The 20,205-nt window shown below is 37.4% G+C and overlaps 1 protein-coding gene across 3 annotated transcripts; it reads left to right on the plus strand.

Annotated features, from left to right (window-relative positions):
- Positions 1–200: 200 nt before the first annotated feature.
- LOC101848289 (probable cytochrome P450 CYP44) lies at positions 201–18,948 on the plus strand. 3 transcript variants are annotated; one of them, XR_004858489.1, is made up of 11 exons: positions 201–387; positions 3,855–4,146; positions 5,651–5,778; positions 8,791–8,891; positions 11,629–11,819; positions 13,108–13,303; positions 14,056–14,230; positions 15,773–15,890; positions 16,541–16,619; positions 17,462–17,624; positions 18,369–18,455. XR_004858489.1 is itself a non-coding variant. In XM_005097356.3 (11 exons), the coding sequence occupies exons 2-11, from the start codon at positions 3,942–3,944 to the stop codon at positions 18,518–18,520; spliced, it is 1,557 nt and encodes a 518-aa protein (XP_005097413.1). In that variant the 5' UTR covers positions 201–387; positions 3,855–3,941; the 3' UTR covers positions 18,521–18,948. The 3 variants fall into 3 exon arrangements, 2 of the variants coding, with proteins under 2 accessions (XP_005097413.1, XP_005097414.1); XM_005097356.3 differs by having other exon boundaries at positions 15,724–15,890; positions 18,369–18,948; XM_005097357.3 differs by lacking the exon at positions 201–387 and adding an exon at positions 476–595 and having other exon boundaries at positions 15,724–15,890; positions 18,369–18,948.
- Positions 18,949–20,205: the final 1,257 nt, after the last annotated feature.

Genomic DNA, 20,205 nt, shown 5'->3' on the forward strand with positions numbered 1-20,205 from the left:
TTATAAACGCCATAAGTTCTGTTCAAATATTCAGGAAGAATATGAATGGAGAGCAATAATTACTGTTCTATTCGTTTCCAGTTTCTAAAGTTCGAAAACAAAACAAACTTCGTTCGAAGTTCTCAAACTCCATTCATGACGTCATTGAATTAGGTGCACTAACAAAATGTAAACAAAAGATGTGAAGAAATGGTTGTAGATAGGCTAGTGAACTCTTGGACTCGAGGTCTACTTCTAGATTAGATCTAGTCGTCGTAATTTTATTGCTTACTTTGCATTTTCTGAGAAGATTTTTTCCAGCACTCTTATCTTTTTTACGAACGACCTTTCTTTAACTTTGAAAAATGGACAGGACTTTTCACTGAGATTGACTTTGACTCACTGAAAGTAAGTCTGAGAAGTGAGAGTCTCGGTTCAGTTGCAGTGAGTTGAGTGAGAGAATCGGTTGGCCTCGATCTAGACTAGATCTAGAGATCTAGATCTAGATCTAGATCTAGATCTAGATCTAAAATCTAATATAATATCTAGAATCTAGAGATCTTAGTAGTGAGTAATATCACCATCGGCATCATCATATCACTTGAGAAGCAGATGTGTATAGATCTAGATCTAGATATTATTATTATTATTATTATTATTAGGTTAGGCATGCGTTATTATATTATAAATTATATATCTAGATTTTAGATCAAGATCTAGATATCTAGATTTAGATCTAGAACTAGATCTAGGTTCTAGTAGTATTAGATTATTAGAAAGTAGATCTAGAATCTAGATTAAATCTTTTTTCCGGACCCGAGTCCAAATAACATTTTTTCATGGAAGAGGCTAGCCGTACTTAATGACAGCTAGACTGGCAGTCTAGCCGTACTTAAGTACGGCTAGACTGGCAGTCTAGCCGTACTTATTCTTAATATGATGGCTAGACTGACCATTTACAAAAAATAGGCCTACTGAATTGTAAGTATAAATTTTTAGTGTGCAGTACCTAAAGTATTTGTATTTGAGACGAAACCAGGTGCCTTAATGACAGTGCATGTATTTTAAACCTCCTGTTTTCTAATGTTAATAGGGCCTAAGATAAGTACGGCTAGACTGGCAATCTAGCCGTACTTAAGTACGGGTAGACAGCCAGGCTAGCTGTACTTAAGGACGGCTAGACTGTCAGGCTAGCCGTACTTAATATTGATGGCTGAATTGTAAATGAAATTTTTAGTTTGCAATGCCTAAAGTATTTGTATTTCAGACAAAACCAAAAGGTGCCTTACTGACTTGCATGTATTTCAACTTGAATAATTACTAGATCTAGATCTAATGAGACCTGTGTATTTAACAGGCTTGAATCGATAGGGCCAAACCTCGATCTAAGTACTACTCTCAGTCTAGCCGTATTAAGTACGGCTAGCCACTTCATTTTTTCATATTCGGACTTGAGTCCGAATATGAAAAAATTTTATAATTCGGACTGGAGTCCGAATAACGACGGACTTTCTTAAAACACGCAGTCTAGGTCGTAGGTTGACTGAATAACAGGGATGACTTCTCGTAATTGGGTCAGAATAATTTCTAGCTTTCCAGTGACCCTGAAACTGTATCAGCACCAGACTTTTCCAGCTTTTATTTTCGTTTCTATGACCATTTGCGATATAACTGATAATGTTCTGATTTCTTTATCTTCATAGTGTCCGCACACATTTCCGACACAAAAACTAAAAATGAATGTGTTAACTGTCATTATTTTTTTCCATTCAAGAAGTTTTATCTCTACCCATTTATTTTTCAGTTTTGTGTTTTTAAAGATTGGCTGAATATATATATCTTTCTTAGTTTTATGCAGGCTGGCTCAGACTCAGCATGATTCATGAACAAATGCAGAGTAACTTTTCTTGTTTAATGGTAAAACAAGAGCTAATGCTGGGTGTCTTTAGTTAAAAAATGTAGAGATGTGCATCTTTCTTCTCTTATAATTTGACTATTACTACTTGCGCGGATTAAAAATTTCTCATGGTAAAAGACTGATATTCGCTGTCAGTTTAACACAGATTTTGGAGAGATCTATCATGCCATTTTAAAAAATAAACAATCATTTATTCAAAAGTTTGTAACTTAAACAGGACAAATTGGGTACTCTACAAACACTTCTCTAGAACAAAAACTAAGGCATAGAAAACAACCAGTCTAATGCAGAATAAATCTCAAGACATTGAACTTTTAGTACATCAGTGTAATGGTTTTCTGTGTGGGATGGGGAAGAAGTTATATCGTTTCAAACATAGATAAAAGTGCGAACTTCTTAACCAACACCGGCAAAGTCGCTCCAGGGTCATTAACCCTGTGACCCCGAGCCGGGGAACTCCGCCGGGCTGCTGAGTCACACAAACTGAAATTAACAGAATTGGGTGAAAAGTGACGCTGTGTGATATATTATCTGAACTTTAACCCCTTCATGACACAGAGTTAATTCATGCCTCACCGGGCACAGTTGTGGATCCTCAGGAACAAATAATAGTGTTTAATTTAGTGGTCAGTTTCCTTTAAATTAGACCCGATTTGCAAATAATACAAACTTTGTTTAAAAGAAAAAGATTTCTGTGTACGGAATAAGTATTCATTCCTGAATGTGAATCTGAGATTAGTTTTACGAAATGCATCTAATACAAACGGTATACAAAATGCAACCTATGACGAACGGCATAATTTGTCATCATGGTCCTGGGCTTATGCATGGCTTGACGAATACCGTGCGTCACAGCAGCATCTTGGCTCCTTTGTCGTGCAAGAAGAAAATGACGAACGGCGTACGTCATATCACAAAGAGGTTAAAGAGTGTTTATTTATCTTTCTTTTGAAGACAAAACTACCCACCTATCTTGAAGAGCAGTCAAGATATTTGTGATGGAACTGGGTGGGGTTGCCTGGTTTCAGAGGTAAAGTTAACGAGAAAATGGCCTCCAAAGATTGATGAATCCAAAATTTCAAGAGTCATAGACAGGTTTTTAAAATTGTTTGATTGAAAAAATAAAGTGGCTGCAGCTGTGTTGAACAATTAATCGTTTTACGCAGTGCTATTTTATATACAAAAAAACGTAAAAGTGGGAAATGGAAAGTGGCTGTTTGAACAGCTGGGCGTATAATACGGATGGCCTTCATGGCAGGTTTAACTATATATATATATATATATATATATATATATATATATATATATATATATATTACACTAAAAGCCTAATTGCATAGTAATATTTTGCATGTTAAAAAAAACAAAACCTGTGGCTTTTCAGGGAGGCAAGCTCCTGTGACCTAAAAATTATAAATTAAAAAAATGTAACCAGGAGCTTGTTAAGACATGGAAGGTAGGAATGCACTTTCTTGTGGTGGGAGAACCAGAATATCCCAATTGATAAAACCAGATAAACATAATCCAGAATCAAAACTGATGCTACTTATATCACCTGAGGCATCTTTTAGGGAATCTTTGGCCGGCATCCTTACTCAAGTCTCCCATTGAAGAGGCTCTGCAACTTTAGACAGCAGTGTTCTTGTAGAGTCAGTCCCATCTGATGGGAAACATACGCTTGCTATTGACTTGACTGGAGTAATAGGTTCTTGTATAAAGTGTACCATCGACCACCAGTTTCCAAGCCTTAGAGAAAAATGGGGTGGCCCTCATTAGGCTAATCAGTCATAGGGAAGACATTCTGTTTTTCATTTGTCCTTTATCTTCCATTGCACACTCTCGGGCTAGTTTGGAGCAATAATGTGGGAGACTACTAATATAAGTAAAAGGGAGGGAATTTTACTCCATTCATTTGTTGTATGACTTATCAATAAAAGCGTTTCATTTGTATTTTCAGATGACTTGTGAAGAATCTTAAATCCAATCAAACTGTAGGAAGGCCAAGACCAAATGTACTAGAGCTCCTCGAATTTCTTGTTCAACAATGGCAAAACCGTTATTAATGATAGGGAGGACTTGGAACAGACTGGAGGTACAGGCGTCAATCTACTGTTGTCAGAGGAGCACTGTTGCTGAAAGATATGGCGCTTCAAGTACTTGTGAAGAGTATGAAAATGCTCAGCCGTTTTCAAAGATTCCAGGTCCAAAAGGCTTACCGTTTATTGGCAGCTGGCTGGATTACAAACTGAGTAAGTTTTGATGCTTGAAGTTTTTGGTACTCTAAAAATGTTTCAGTTCTTTTTAATCAGTCACTGAACATTTTGTGTTGGGAAATTGAACTTACTTTCATGATGTTCCATTATCTGCTAAGAGCAAAGATATAGATTATTGTAGGTGTTATCAAGCATTTCTAATAAGAATGGGCTTAATAAAAAATAATCGTTTTTGTTTTTAAATATTTTTTTTCCTTTTTCTTTTTTTTTTTGTGTGCGTGTGTGGGGGTTACATGCTGTCTGGCTTCAGGAGATCCTGTATGTGGAAAAATACTCTTCAAGCACATCTGTTCTGTATTTTTTTTATCTTTCAGCTTTCCAGTGCAGTGGGACCAGCCCACACCCAGGACATGATTCTTTCTATAGACAATTCAAATTGTCAAGCATTTGAAGAACCTTTCGATATGAGCCATTGTTAAGTTTGAAGTTATTGTAGCTCTAATAATACAGGCTTAATACTTTGCCATCACAAGGCTCATATATATAGAAAAAAACTCTTGCCATCAAAGGCCAAGGCATTTTGTGGAAAATCCAAAGAAACTGGGTGGTAAACATCGCCGATCACAAGATGAGGCGGTAAAGTGTTAAAAAGAGTTCTCAATAGTTTTGAAAGAGGAGTGCATCATTTTTTCGTTTAACCTTATGGACTTTGTTCATTGACATGATTTTGGAAACTTTCATACTGCCCAAGAGCACTGGATTTTTGAAATTTAGGGAACACTATTTTTGTCACTTAACATTGCATTCTGGTAAATATTAGTCTCTCTGTGTTGATGAATTTATTATTTATTCTAAGTGTCGCACAGTCCCCTTTTTTAAAGCTGTCTGTTTGTTGGCATTTTTATTTTTCTAGGGAATTGTTTGGTAAACGATTGTACTTTTTAAATGTTACTTTATAGTTTATTGGGGTTTTTAAAATTTATGTACACACCACTTTATTTTGCATACTTTTTTTTTTATAAGTGTTTTGCGGCGCTCACCACTGCATAAGTTCATATGAGCGCTCAGGACACATTAAGCATTTTCAGTTTTTGACGGAATTAATTTTGAATTTTACTCGGGTGGCAGCCGAAGCCTACTCTCATTGATTTTAGGATCGTCAAGATTTATCTTTAACTTTAACGTGCGCATCTTGCTCATGGGACCTCCGAGATTTTTGTCGAACTTATCTGAGAAGGCCAAGTGTTTTATTTTTACCTACCCTAAGACCAGGGGTGTGGCTGAAAGACAGCAGTGTGATGGAACAAAGGAGTAGCAGTAGAAACACAACTGTAACGGAATGAGTCCGGAGCTCAGAAGAGAGGGTAAAGAGGAGGGGGGGGGGGGGTCAGAAAGTGAAGACTAAAGCAGACGACAGCACCCTTAAATCCTGAATTATTTAATAATAAATGAAATGCTTACTGTTTTCATTTTCCCATTACCCCTTTATTTTCTTGAGCGAATGGTATTTGACGAATAAGTTTATTTTTATATTTTTCAGATCCAAATAAAATTCACAGACGGGATACTCTTATTAGGGAGATGCAGTCAGAATATGGAGATATTGTGAAAGAAAATATTGCTGGTCGAGATATTGTACATCTCTTTGGCCTCGACTTTATTAGACAGGTTTGTATCTTAAATTTTGCACAATGAAAATTGATGATGTTTAAACCCTTTGTGCCGTAACTTGCATCCAATATTTTTGCTACCCAGGAGGGTGAGCAATTTCAGTCACTTTTGCAGTCTCTTTCAAAATTAAAGATTTGTGGGATTTATACATTTTTGTTATCGTAGATTTCGAATCCTTATGTTATTGTAAAGCAGTTATAGAATCACATAGTGCATCTTAGTAGAACAGCTATAAAATCGGGTATAGTCACTATAGTGCATCTTACGATACTGTGTTTGACATACAGCTTATGAGAACTGTCATAAAGGCATTAAAAAAAAGAAAAATACCATTGTTTACCTACAGTAATGTATCCCCCTGAAAGCTCACAGAACTTAACAATGGGGGCTCTCGTGGCCTAGAGGTTAAGGTGTTGGCCTCTCATTCAAAGGTCCCGGGTTCGAATCTGGGTAGCGACCGAAAAATTTTTTTCTCTAAAATTGTCTCCTTTCACCTCCTTTCCTGCTCTCTAGCAATGTTCTGTTGTCTACTTTCATTTCCACTTTCTGCCCCCACCCCCTAACCTCCTTTGCCCCCTCCTCTGGGCTCCTGACTCTTTCTGCAGCCTTTCTTCTGCTACTCCTTGGCTCCTCCTTACTACTGTCTTTCTGCCACACCCCTGATCTTCTGGTAGGAAAGATCTGCACCTAGCCTTCTTGGACAAGGGCGAAAAATCTCGGAGGGCCCATGTGCAAGTTGTGCACGTTAAAGATCCCTTGGTGGTCGAAAATCGATAAGAGTAGGCTTTGGCTGCCACCCAGGCAAAATTCAAAATTTCCTACCAGCTGAAAATATTAGGTGTGTCCCGCACGCTCATATGACCTTATGCAGTTGCGAGTGCCGTAAAAACACTTACCAAAAAAAAAAAAAAAAAAGAACTTAACAACATAGCAGTGTGTAATGTGCACACCATTATCCCACATTCACCAAATACCCATTCACAGACCAGGGAACTTTAGAAAATGAGTAAAGTACATGAACATTTTTTTGTGATACAACGTCCTGTGGAATTCAGCTGAGAATTGAATTCACAACCTTTTGACTGCACACCTGTTGCTCTTGTTTTTGTTCTTGCTGCTCACAGGCTTTCACTCTCCAACAGCTATCGGAAGATGAAACTATAGTCTCTGTTTTGCCTTCTTCTTTGCATTTTAATTTTAGTCCTTATTTGAAACAATGAAGAAAAGGCAAGTGCGTGATAAATTGAGGAGAAAAAAATTCAGTGTTTTGTTAATTCTATTTTTTTTATAACTTTAAGGAAATTTTTACATACAGAGTGATCCCAAAAAAACTTTACAACTTTTTTTCTGAATATCTCGCGCAAAAATTGTTCTAGAATGCTGTAATTTGGAACAGACATAATTAATACAAAGGGAATTTTAAAATATAAAATCCACGAAGAAGAAACATGTTTTGAAAACGGAAACAGCTAAAAGAAAAAGCACCCACAAATGCAAAATTCACCAATGTTTAAAAATCTTGTAAAGGAAGTTATGAAAAGATTAGTTGACCTTTCTCTTTATTTTCTCTTTGACATTAATTTTCCATCCCTGTGATATTTAAACAATATTTAATTCTTTGACAGAGTTTTAAAAGCCTAATGATTTCATTCTGAAATTCTTAGAAGCAATGCTCCACATTCCCTCCCTTGGACTCGACACATTTTTAACGCGTCGTTCGAAATGTTCAGTGGCGCCCTAACACAAGGACTTGCTAAACCATGAGTTTAAATTTTAAAGCCACATACACTGTACATGTTCACTAAGAAGTGGCTTCTAGAGATAATAGAGTGGGGTGCCCAATAGACAGCATTTTTGGAGTTAACATATCCCGCAGGGTGAAAATGGGCTTTACACTAAACCAAATGTCATCGAGGAAATGATTCCTCTTTACAAGACAATCGAGGAATCATGAACACATTGCCATGCTCTGATCCATGTCATCTTGGCCTAGCGAAGATGAACTTGGTATAGTCATAGGTTAAGATCTGCCATGAGAATGCAGACTGTTTATGTGTAGAAAAGTCCTAGCTGCAGATCATCTACGGACAGACATCTCATTGGACTTGGCTACCGAAATCTTCACTCTGATAACGTTTAAAGGGCTGCGCATGGTGCGTGTTCGAACTGAAGTGGTCATTTTTAAAGAACTTTTTAGTTCTGATTCGCTATAGATCCAAACTGACATAGCGTCTCTTCCAATGACGCCAAAGGTCTTGAGGGCACCTAAGCATTCTCTCCATTCTGTGCGCAGAACTTACAAAATGTCAGGGATAGTGAGTTTGTGGAGAGGTAATGTTCAATACAAAAAGCTCTCTGCTCTTTACTAATCGTAGCCATGATCTCAGCAGGTAAACAAAATTTGGGAAAAATAATATCTGCAGACTTCTGTTGACTTGTTAGACTGCTGTACCTTGCAATATTGCGCAATTGTTGCAACTTTTAAAGGTAGGCCTAATGCAAACTGGTGTGTCATGCTATGAAAATGGCGACAAGGTTGAAAATGGGTTGTTTTTTTAAAATGCACTATATAGAGCAAAACCATTCAATGGACTTAACTAAAATAGATATCAGACAAATTCCTTTTGGCTTCCAAACATTATGTTCAAATCTGAAACGCAAAACTTCAGTATGGAGGAAGATATTTACAAAACAAGTTTTAAAGTGTTTTTGGATCACCGTGTACTAATTGAAATCCCGTTTTTATCTAGCACAGCTAGCCTTGAATTTGATATTTTTCTTTCCCTGTCTTTTTAGCCTTTATCATACGTAATGTTATAGACCATGAAAAATACATCTTGGTCAGTAATTTTATAAGGTTTGTTGATAAAAGCACTAGTAGCGAATAATGATATCAGTTTGGCTTCTCTTATTACAAACTGCTTAGTTTATAAAGCAGGATATGGAGTTGGGAAAGATACTTTAGCTTTTAGCTCTGATAACAAACTGAAATTTTGTATCTTTCCTCAGATTTATAATGCTGAAGGAAAGCACCCCGTGATCCCGCCTTTATTGTTCCCCGTAAAGCACTATCGTCATGATAAAAATCTTTCTCCAGGCCTTGGAAACAGGTAATAAATGTAGAGTTGTTAGTTTTGCATGAATATTTTTGGAAATCTTAGCTTATATAATTAATAGCGATAATAATAATAATATTAAATAATTATGATAATGATAATAATGGGAATTGTTATAGTACCTAATCCCTAGAAGGTTCTAAGTGTTGTACAATGCAGAATTATCCCTCAATTGATGAAACAAAGGACAGAAAACGCACATTGGGTTACAGACCATTTGACATCATACCCCCCACCCACACACACACACACACACTCACACACACACACACACACACACACACACACACACACACACACACACACACACACAAACTCCCAGCCCTCACACATTCTCAAATACAAAATTTATTGGCAGAGGTTAGTCTTGAACAAATGTGACTTTAGACTTTGTTGAAACACTTTCTCTCTCTCTTTCTCTCTCTGTGACATTTTTGCGGCAAAGGAAGAGAAAGCTCTACCACCCAACTGGTTAGACTTTACTGTGGGCACTTTCATGAGATTCTCATCCACAGGTCTCAATGTCTTGATGGTACATATGACTTAATAAAGTCTTTTAAGATTTTGTGATGCTTTGTTGTATATGCATTTGCGACATAAAAGAGCAATTCTGTACTTGATTGTAGCTTTTAACTGGTAGCTACTGTAACTTTATCAGTAAAGGTGTTCTTCTTGGGTTTTTTTCCATAGCTCAACTGAGCAGCTCTTTTTTTAAACTGCTGCAGTCTGTTAATTTTTTCCAAACTTAAATTGGCAATTTAGTATGACAAGGTAACTTGGCTCCACTGACCTGATTTTGAGTCTGTTTCTGATTGTTTTAAATAAAACATTTTATGTTCTTATTTTATTGAGAGATACTATCTAAGAATAGAGTCTCAGTTCAAGAATAAAACACAGGGTGCATTTCGTTTTGTAGGAAATCAGATATGACAAAGAATGGCCTTAGAAGAAAAAAAATATATACATAAGCTTTCATAGTAATATGCAACCGTGCTAAATACTTCTATATGGAAGTTGATGGAGAAAGAAAATATAGTCCAGTGAATCACTCTTCAAGCTGTCACTTGAGAAGTAGGTCTAGGCCTACTTTAAACATTACTTAGTGTTATGAAGCTCAGAATATTAGGAATAATACCATATTAGGTTTGTGACAACTGCCACTGCTATATTAGATATAGTACAGTAGTCTCCGCCTAAGATCCCGGTGCTCGGGAGCAAGGAAATGAGGGATCTTAAGCGAACCAGGATCTTAACCGACGAACCCAGGGAAGAATCTATGGTGACCCATGTTAAGGCCCACAATCGGTAAAATGGTCGCCCTCCACTCTAAAATGAACTGACGTGACTCCTGGGTGGGTTTGTGACACATGGCGAGCCAAGAGTGGTTAACCTTGATGACCTATCACCGTGCATAGTGGCATGAGGCGTGCCATTTTCACGTATTATCCTATAATGAGTCTCAAGATCTACGCTTATCCAGTTGCCCCTTCTCTTTACCTGTCGAAAATATATATAGCTTTCCATCTCTGACCGAGTTCCCCCTCCCCACCGCCTTTGTCATTACACACCATTACGTTGTGACCCCACCAATAAAAATTCAGTCTGTCTCGCAAATTTGGGAGTAGAGACAACTTCTGCAATGGTCAAGGAAGAGTTCACAGTTCAATGTGATCCCGCCTTGAGCGGATGTGTAGGCCCTACCCACCCAGCGAGTGATGTAAGTTTAGGGGAGAGCTCAGGTGTGAGTGCGATGCGTGGGGAAAACAAACGTGTCGGTCAGTTCACACCCCGATGTGATCCCGTCTGAGGCAAACATTGTTTCACTGCATTGAGTTTTACAACGTGAATGTGATCACATTCACGATAGTGGCTGATTTTTTATGCGACGGACAGTTTATTGATCTCAACTTTTCACTCTTGGTTGATCGACTGTGCCCGCCTGGGTTTTTGTTCCACAAAGTATGGTTTGAAATGCGGGATCTTAGCCGAATGTAGACCTTCAGAGTGAATCAGAGCGGGATCTTTTGGGTAACTTTTGTATAGTAAAAATTCTGTTTTCTTAAAACAGCAGGATCTTAAGCGATCCTTGGTCATTAGTGGTGGGATCTTAGGTGGAGACTACTGTATTGGGTGCAGTATTTTTGTTTTTCCATACCTGTAGAAAAGAAGCAAAGTTAAGATTTTGTGTGAGGTCAATCAGTACTGCGAACATGAGTGACATTTTTTCCTGTGAGTAAAAGTATTCACAAATTCATGGAAGAAATCATTCAAATGTTCTGTGTTTGACACGTAAACCAGTAAATGAAAGTGAACTTGGTCCTTAGATATTTAGCATGTATCTGCTTTTGAATTTGAATTGGTCATCGTTTGAGTCAAAGAGCTTGCAGGTGAAGAGTTAAATGGTGATGTCTTTATGTGATTGTTGTTGTTGTGGTTCCTTGACTTGACTCTTAATTTTTATAATTGGAAAGAGAAGGGGATGGGGGAGAAAGGGGGTGCAAATAAGAATTGATATATGGGTATTTAACAATTGTCTGGTAGTTTCCAGTCTTTGAGGTATGGACAACTTTCACCCTTGTTTCACTTCTTCAGTGTCACAGAAAAATCTCAATTTTTAGCCATTCTAATGCTTTCTTCATGTGTCCCATTATTAGGAAACAACTTTGTTAAGCAAGACACAATCCTGCTGCATACACATTGTCTTCAATATAAAATTCTGCGTCTATTACAGCAATGGAGAGCAGTGGTACAAACTAAGAAGTGTCGTTCAACAAGTCATGCTTCGGCCCCAGAAAGCCTTTGACTATCTTCCAATGCAGAATGAAGTTGCCAATGATTTTATCTCCAAGATAGAATCTATTCTAGACGAAAACAGAGAAGTGCCTCACTTTAACCGGTGGGTGGCAAGATGGGGTCTTGAATGTGAGTTATTTTGACATATCCACTTGATATATGTTAGGATAAACAGTGTTCACTTTAAGTTGAGACACCCAAGTGACAACTAAGTCGAATAAATCTAGCAGCTTTGCATAGCAAATCCTCTTGTGGAAAATACTGATTTTCCCATCTGCATTGGACAGGGTTCCCACTCAACTGTGAAAACAGGAAAAAGCCAGAAATTTCGTTTTCAGATTCTGGTTGGGAAAGCCAATACCCAATTAGTAATACACAACACTCCCCCCCAACCCTCTTTTTTTTCTCCAAACTCCTCAATGACAAGCCCGTTGGGTCCTCTTTCATCATGACTTTGTTTTTGGTACAGTTATTCTATGACCCCTGTCCTTGACATCTCAAGAAAACAGACTGTCCATGGTCATGTTACGAATTAGATGTATCTTGCATTTCTCTTCATTTTTTCTTTCTAGCTCTGTCATCTTTAAAAAAAATCGCTTTGAAAATGGTTACAAAATCCAAGAGACAACGGGGGTAAAAACTTGGAAATTTTTTCTTCTTGATGAGTGGGAACCCTGATTGGGACTATCCCTCTGTCAAGTGTAAAGATGCAGTGATTCATATTACAGGCTTGCCAATTGGCCCAAATTTTTCATGGGAATGTCCCGATTTTGTCAAATCAGAAATTTGAGAACCTTGTCATATACAGTACACTACACTAAAACCAGTCCCATTTTATTTAATTTAATTTTGTTTAGTGTTTTGCAATCTGGTGTTGTAGCTTTGGGTGTCCCCGATTAAGTTTTGAAAAAGTTAGTTGGCATACCCAATGTTAGTTTTTATCCCTGTAGAACCATAGCTAATTAAACTGTTTGCAATAGTCTTTTATTTAACAAAGTTCCATTGGTTTAGAAAAAAAAACCCACACCAAAAAGCTATCAGGACCACTGAGTAAGAGCTTTAAAAGGTTTTTAACTAATCACTTGTTTGTCATATCAATGTATGTGTGTATGCATGTGCGTGTGTGCATGCATGCATGTGTGGGTGTGTGTATGTATGGATGGAAGAGAAAAAAGAGATCAACAAATTAATGTATGTAGAATTATTTGGGTAATCTTTTCTGTAAAGCTCATTTAGTGCTCACAAAGTAAAAGGCCGCTGTGCTAATAAGTACCATTATTTTTATTATTTTACGTATTGTTGTTGGTAAATTTTTACTATTGTTTTATATGTTTTCGTAGGTATACTAAGCATATCAAACTGAAATATGTTTCATGCTGATGTGTTGCCGAAAATTAAGTCTAGAGTTCTTCAACAGCTGCAGCCAATATCACTTTCGATCGTCGCATGGGTTTTCTGGAGGAAACTGGTCATGCTGTTGCGGACAAAATCATCCAGAGTAATTCAGATGTCTTTGACTTGTCTTCCAAATTCTTCTTTTCCCTTCCATTTTACAAGTTCTTTCCCACTCACGGAATGAAGAGAATCTATGAGTGTGAGGACTTCATTTTAGGGTAAGTTGGGTGCATTTTTATTACAGAATGTTTCTAAATTGTGAAGAGTTGAACTGTACATCTGCTAGTGGGGCTGTATATGTCTAGTGGATCTGCAACACAAGATTTGCCCCGAGTGTTGAAGAATGGCAGTTAAATGGCAGTTGGATGTGTCCTTAACTAAAGTACATTAACTGAGCTTACCCCGCCCCCCCCCAACAAAAGAAGAAAAAAAAGGGCCCTACTCTGCCCAGGTCAGCAATGGCGTGCTGAGAATGTTTTTATTATGCAATATTGATGGTTGTACTTGTCATTGTAAAAGAAATCTGCTTACATGGGTCAATAAAGATGGTTTGAATTGTTGTGAGTTAATAAGTGTGAAAAGATAGTCTCCCAGAATATTTACTTTGTAATGTCAGGTCCTTGGTTAAAAAATCTTGGTGAGAATTGACCCTTAGTCTGATTTTATCTTTCCAACATGCAATGTATATGCTACTAGTGCTGGCTTGCTGTGATTCTGCCTTTAGCAAGTACATGCAGCATTTCCAATGTACACGTGAAACTATCTATGAACATTGATTTTAGTCAGCCATAGATTCATATGTTCACCCAAATGCTGATGGCAGAATATAAAAAAATGGTATAAAGAATGCAGATGCTGTGCTCAAGATGTGTTTTAAGCTTTGAGTCTCTTAAATTAATGTAGCAATTATGTGTTCAAGCTGTACGTATTGCGGCTTACTTAATTTTTAGTCCTCTTTTTCTTTTGACAGGGAAGGAGAGCGGCTTCTGAAGGAGGCAATAAAGGACTATGAAATTGTCTTAAATTCAGGAGAATTAACAGATGACAGGTTCCGCTTCTTGTCATATATGTTAAGCAACGATAGCGTGTCCTATAAGGACATGGCAGCTGTTGTCAACTCTGTTTTCACAGACACGTTAAGCACGGTGAGCAAATGAAAATCGTGTATGAAGTCAGAACAGAGATAATGATAATATACTCAAAGAATGTTCAAAATGTCGCCTTTATCTAACTTAGAATTCTATTTTACTTTCAAGTTCTTATAAAAATTAAACATCTTATTTCTGAAATCACAGGTAGTATGGGGTCATTTTGTCAGTAAAACGAGGAAGAAATGTCCTAGAAGCTCTCCTTTTTGCTAGTGGGTGTTACTCTTCGGCTTTCAGTATTCTACACCCTCTTCAACACAGCTTCGATAATTTAGGAAGCAGACTGCTTTGTTCCTCATGTTAGGTTTGTAAGGGATATTAGATGCCAGTAAGAAGATGGAGGTACATTCTAAAACATTTTCCCAGTGTGGGAATCAGAATTATGTCAATTGCAAATGCGATAAAAACCTGACCATTTCTTCACTATGCTGGTACAGGCATTGCTCTAAAGTAAAAGAAGTGTAGTGTGGCAACAGAAAGCTAAGATCTGTCCTAAAAACTTCACTTTTATTAATAAAGGACAGGGTTTATACTGTTGATGTTCTTCTACATGCGTGCATGTGCGCGCACACACACACACACACACACACACACACACACACACACACACACACACACACACACACACACACACACACACACACACACACACACACAAATTATTATTAATATTATTATTCTGTATATTATGCATGTATAAATATAATGATAAATGTTTAGGCTTAGGTGAAAAAATAAGAAATTAAAAGGTGTTTGTGGATAAAGATCAACAATAGCAATCTTTAACTGTTATATTTTGGACCAGCACATGACAATAAAAAAAAAAGTGTTATCCTGTTGGACAATCTGCATAGACTAGGTAGCTTTTGATGGACAAGTTTCTCATGGCGACTTCTGTCGCCGTTGTCAATGTCATTGTAATTCATGATGAAAAGATACATTATTCGGCTAAATGAAAATTTCTGGATTATTCACAAATTTTTGTCTCTCGAGTAATATGTCAACTTTATAGCCAGTTTTGTATTTGTACACACAGTAGTCTTGTGGTTAGGCTACCGTACTTGTATTTTTGAGGTTGCGGGTTCGGGGGTTTCGAGCCTCAGGCCCGACTATATGTCCAAGGGAAAGACACTTTATATAAATTTTCTTCACTTCACCCAGGTGGGAATGGGTACTCGGCCATAGACAGTGATAGATATTGTCAATATGTTAGTGTTCTAGGGCCTGTAAAATGGCAGCTTCCCAGGAAATTGAGATTGTTTCAGAATGCTATCAGGTCTGAAGGGGTAAAAATATAGATTGTAAAGCACATAGTTTGCTGCTGAGCGGGTCTTTGCGCTATACAAATGCTATCTATTATTATTATTATTACATGAAGAAAAAAATCTTTGCTTTTATAAATATTACATGAAGAAAAAAATCTTTGCTTATATAAATAATGCAATTTTTAAAAATATCATAATTCATCTATGTCTGTTCTTTTCGTTCAGACTTCATTCGCCTTACTTTTCAACTTGTACATGCTGGCAAACAATCCAGAGGCTCAAGACAGGGCTTATGAAGAGGCAAATACTATTTTATCTTCGTCTGGTGATGTCACAGTGGAGGGGTTCAATTCTTCCAGATACATTAAAGCCTGCATTAAAGAGACTTTCAGGTAACAATGTCTAGAGTATAAAATGGTTTGAAATTTGATGAGTCTGTTTTTTACTTCTTTTCAATTGTCTTAGTGAAGTGGATTTCCCTGAAATTTCAAGTACTGAAATGGAAGACAGGATAAAATTTAGCAGTGATGGATCTGACATATTGACTCTAGGGAATTTATTTTTTTAAAATTTCCCATGGCTGTAATTTGGGCTTTGTACACATAGACTTAATTTTTTTTTAACTCAGACCCATATGTCAGCTTGTCTTTGTAAATGAATGGTCTGATCTCTACCAGATTATCTTATGGTAATGCTGTGTCTGCATAGTTGTTGATATCATCTGAAATGTTGGAGAGTATGAATTTGATCTATTTGTTTTTTTGTTTTCTTGTTTATTTCGATGGGGGTAACACTGTTATTCTTTTCCATGAAACTTATTATCGATTGCACTTCTTGAAACCACTTTAGGTGGCACAAACTATAAAAATAGATGATTTTTTAAGTCATTATTTGCACTTGTGCATATTGGTCCTTTAGGGCATCCTGAGAGAATAATTTTTCTTGAGTGCTTGCATACTGAACTGATGAATCGGGTGTGTTACTTCTGTCAGATTACATAAAATTAGGATTACTGGAACTGAATTGAGTTATTCTTTTTCAGATTTCTTCCTATTGGTATTGACATTCAGCGTTTATGCCCAGCAAACATGGTCATCGGAGGCTATCAAGTTCCAGAAGGGGTATGACTTGATTTGTTTTTTTGTTGGTAAAGCTCGTTATATGATATCGCAACCAGCATCAGTTGCACGACAAAGATGTTCATTTGATTCCAGCTTGTAGAGTTCTTTTTTATCATGCATGTCTGTTTTTCTGCTTGATGCTGTATCCTGCTTGGCCTTGGTTTGTCCTGACAGGCAGGTTCAATGCATTCCACCTCTTAATTGATCTTCTGTTGATTGGAATATTAAACATTTATAATCAATCATCATGGCACTGGACATAAAGGTGAGATCCCAGCTGTTGCTTGATCGATAACAACAACAACAAAATCAATCATGGATTGTTGCTGAACTGGTACCTTCTTTTATTGGGATTGAAAGTATGATACTAGAGATAAATTTGAAACAATCCGAGCATTTTGTAGGTTTGATTCTGGCAGAAAACTCTTTTGTCAACATAAAATGTTGAAAGTATTTGTAAGCATAATAATAAAACACTACTGCCTCAAAAGCTAAGAATACCAAACTCTTATGTAGGGGGAATGACCACCTATATATCATGAGTTGGGCTGTGGGTTGGAAAAGCACAAGGACTGAAAGGAAGTAAAAATGCATCCCATGTGATTTTTTTCTAGTCACTGTATTAAATTCTTTTAGGTACTTGAGATTTGATTATCTGGATGATAACAGTTCAAGGATTTCTAAAAATTGTGCCTTACGTATGATATAATGTTGTATGACTGATTAATTCCTGTTAATTTTCAGTGTTGAGATTGACGAAAGACTATTTCTTTCTAAAGATAGTTTGAGTAAATAAATAGTTGTCTTACTTTGCCTCTCCTGTTTTGTTTTGCTTTGTTTAGACTTACCTTGTTTTGGAGCCACATGTCAGCCAACATGATCCAAAGTATGTTGCTGAGCCAGAAAAGTACCTGCCAGAGAGATGGCTGAGGGAGGAGACTGGCACAGAGAAGACCCACCCATATTTGCTTATACCTTTTAGCATTGGTACAAGAATGTGTGCAGGTAAACACCACTTGGCTAGTTGATTTATATGAGTGTGCAGAAAAGCCCTATTATATCAAATCAGAACCATTAAGTCCCTTTGCTTTTGTTTTATTGTTGCTGTTATGGCTGCATTTGATTTTGAAATAGGATGCTTTTGGAACATCAATGACACAACATAGATGGAGTATTCCCAAAAAGATGTTTCTGTGCAGAGGATACAAAGCTTTATTTCTGCAATTCAATCCACTTTGCACTCTATGTGCTGAGAATTATTTTGAGAGGCTGTAATTTCTTCACATGGCAATTTTTACTCCCCCCCCCCCCCCCCCCCCCCCCCCCCAAATAATGAAACACTATCAAAGTGTTGTCAATGAGCAACAACTTTTTCTCTTTTCCACCACTCTTTTGATGAATTTTTCTGCTGTGTACAAAGCAGAAGTAGAATTTGCCTGTCATTCTCAGTGTTATGGCCTCATGGAAAGGACAATGATGTGTAGTAGGATTGCTGCAGAAGTTAACTTATGCATTCATAACCAAGATAACAAAAACCTAAATCAATGTTGTGTCAGGGCATATATTCATTCTGTCATTCAAGAGAGTGGCTAGATTTATAATTTTTCTTTTTTTTTTTTTGTTGAAAAACTAGTCTACCATCTACCTTTATTGCTCTCTGTGAACATTCCCTTCTTCTTGTCTGTTGCTATGATTTTAGAAAAATTTCCCCCAATTGTTTCATAAAATCTTTTTTTATGTTCCTTTTAGGACGGCGATTTGCTGAGCAGGAGCTGGTCATGATGCTGGCCAAACTTTTGTCTCATTATCGTCTGGAGTGGCACCATGGACCGGTGAATATGCGTTACCGACTACTTCAAGTACCAGACAGGGATGTTACAGTTCGGTTTGTTCCCCGATAAAACAAAAGTTCTCTTACAGTGAGTTTTGTTTCAAATGCCTTCTAAGTGTTTCAGATTTCAGTTGTATTTTGGCGTATTTCTACTCAATTAGTGGTTTCCTTTCCCCTCCCTGGCTAAGGAGCGGGGAATAGGCCTACAACAGACTATTGTCTTGTCCAAGGGTTTCCATACTGCTGTCTGTTTCCCTTGGGAGCTGGCTGTATGGACCTTAAAGGTCTTGAGGAACTCTACTTTGTTTTGTTTTGTTCATGGTGTTCAAGATTGAAATAGTTGTGAAAATATTCTCTTCTATGTAATGCTTTGTTGTCAGTATACAGTCGAGCACTGATACCTCAAACACGTCAGGGGTTGACAAATGTGAAGGGTGCTGACAAAAAGAGTTTCTTCTCGGATTCGAGCCCTATGGAAATCGCTACATCACACTTATAGGTGAAGTTTTCACAATTTATACGTATGAAATAATATAAGGCACGTTATACTTAAAGAATACGGTATCAACAGAGAATCTACAAATTTGACCCTGGTGTCGATTTGTGGCCAATATCTCCATTTGTGGATTGCGAGAAGTAACTCATTTTGTCAGCACGCCTCACAAATGTGTTTTACACATCCGTAATTTGAGTAAACCAGGATCATTACATAAAATAAGAGAGATATTGAGGAAAAATCAAGGCAAGTAACTGATGTTTTCTCTTCTCGACCTTTATGAAGAGCACCTGGTGTTAATAAAAAGATCGAAGAATGGATAATGCATGCGCCTTGTTCAGTGTCAAAGAAAAAGACAGGAAGAGATCATCATAATCATGAAAATGTAACCAACACTGGTCAGAGCATGTCACCCATCCCTCTGGTATAATCACTTCCCAATCCTTACCTTCATGTTCAAACAACCACACCTACATAAACGCATAAGACACACATATACACACAGGCACATGAACACAAACTTAATTCACACAGCATATGCCCCAGTGCTGCACCACACTGTTTGTCTTCAATCACACCCCAATACCCAGCCTTTTCCCTTACCTGACTAGGCTCAAGAAAGTTCTAGTACCGAACAAACACTTCAGGTATTGTGTGATGATCAGGGGCGGCTCGTGGGGTTAAAAAGTGGACGTGCACAATTAAGCTATCGCATGCTGAAGATACTCAAGGGCATAGTAAATGTGATGGTGCATAATTGTAGATCTTTGTGTTGGTGAGGGAGGACCTCGTGCTTTTATTTTCATTATTTTTACTTGTCGCTTTAATTTTTAGTACTAAATTTGTTTGTTAGCTAAACATCAATTTCGTTCATCCTGTATTGGAACTGAACACTCTAGTAATAACTTTCACTACCCCACTACAAAATCATTCAAAGACACAACTTGTAGAACGGTCACGTTCACCTCCCTCAGGTTCACGGTCACAGAGTCACTTAAAATAGTGGCAAGACAGACAATGAACCAATCACAATTCACTTGAGCACTCCGCTGGATTGCTCCGGGGCTCACATAATATTGGCAAAGAATAGCGTACGGTCAATCGCATTTATTTTTAGACTGCCTTACTGAGGGCTATGTTTCGGCACTATTCGTCAGGAGCTCATTTGAGATGTGCCGTCTTATTAATACTAATGTACTGCCAAACTCACTACCAGTGTCGTCATCGCTTGGGTTATCCCCAAGAGCGATTTATAGGTC

Source organism: Aplysia californica, unplaced genomic scaffold, assembly GCF_000002075.1.
Source record: "Aplysia californica isolate F4 #8 unplaced genomic scaffold, AplCal3.0 scaffold00152, whole genome shotgun sequence".
Taxonomy (NCBI): domain Eukaryota; kingdom Metazoa; phylum Mollusca; class Gastropoda; order Aplysiida; family Aplysiidae; genus Aplysia; species Aplysia californica.

Bases quoted from the DNA above. Each gene is read 5' to 3' on its own strand.
- LOC101848289 (XM_005097356.3), top strand. From the start codon at position 3,942: ATGGCAAAACCGTTATTAATGATAGGGAGGACTTGGAACAGACTGGAG. The intron at 5,779-8,790 runs GTTTGTATCTTA...ATCTTTCCTCAG, and splicing joins GCCTCGACTTTATTAGACAG to ATTTATAATGCTGAAGGAAA. The intron at 13,304-14,055 runs GTAAGTTGGGTG...TTCTTTTGACAG, and splicing joins TGTGAGGACTTCATTTTAGG to GGAAGGAGAGCGGCTTCTGA.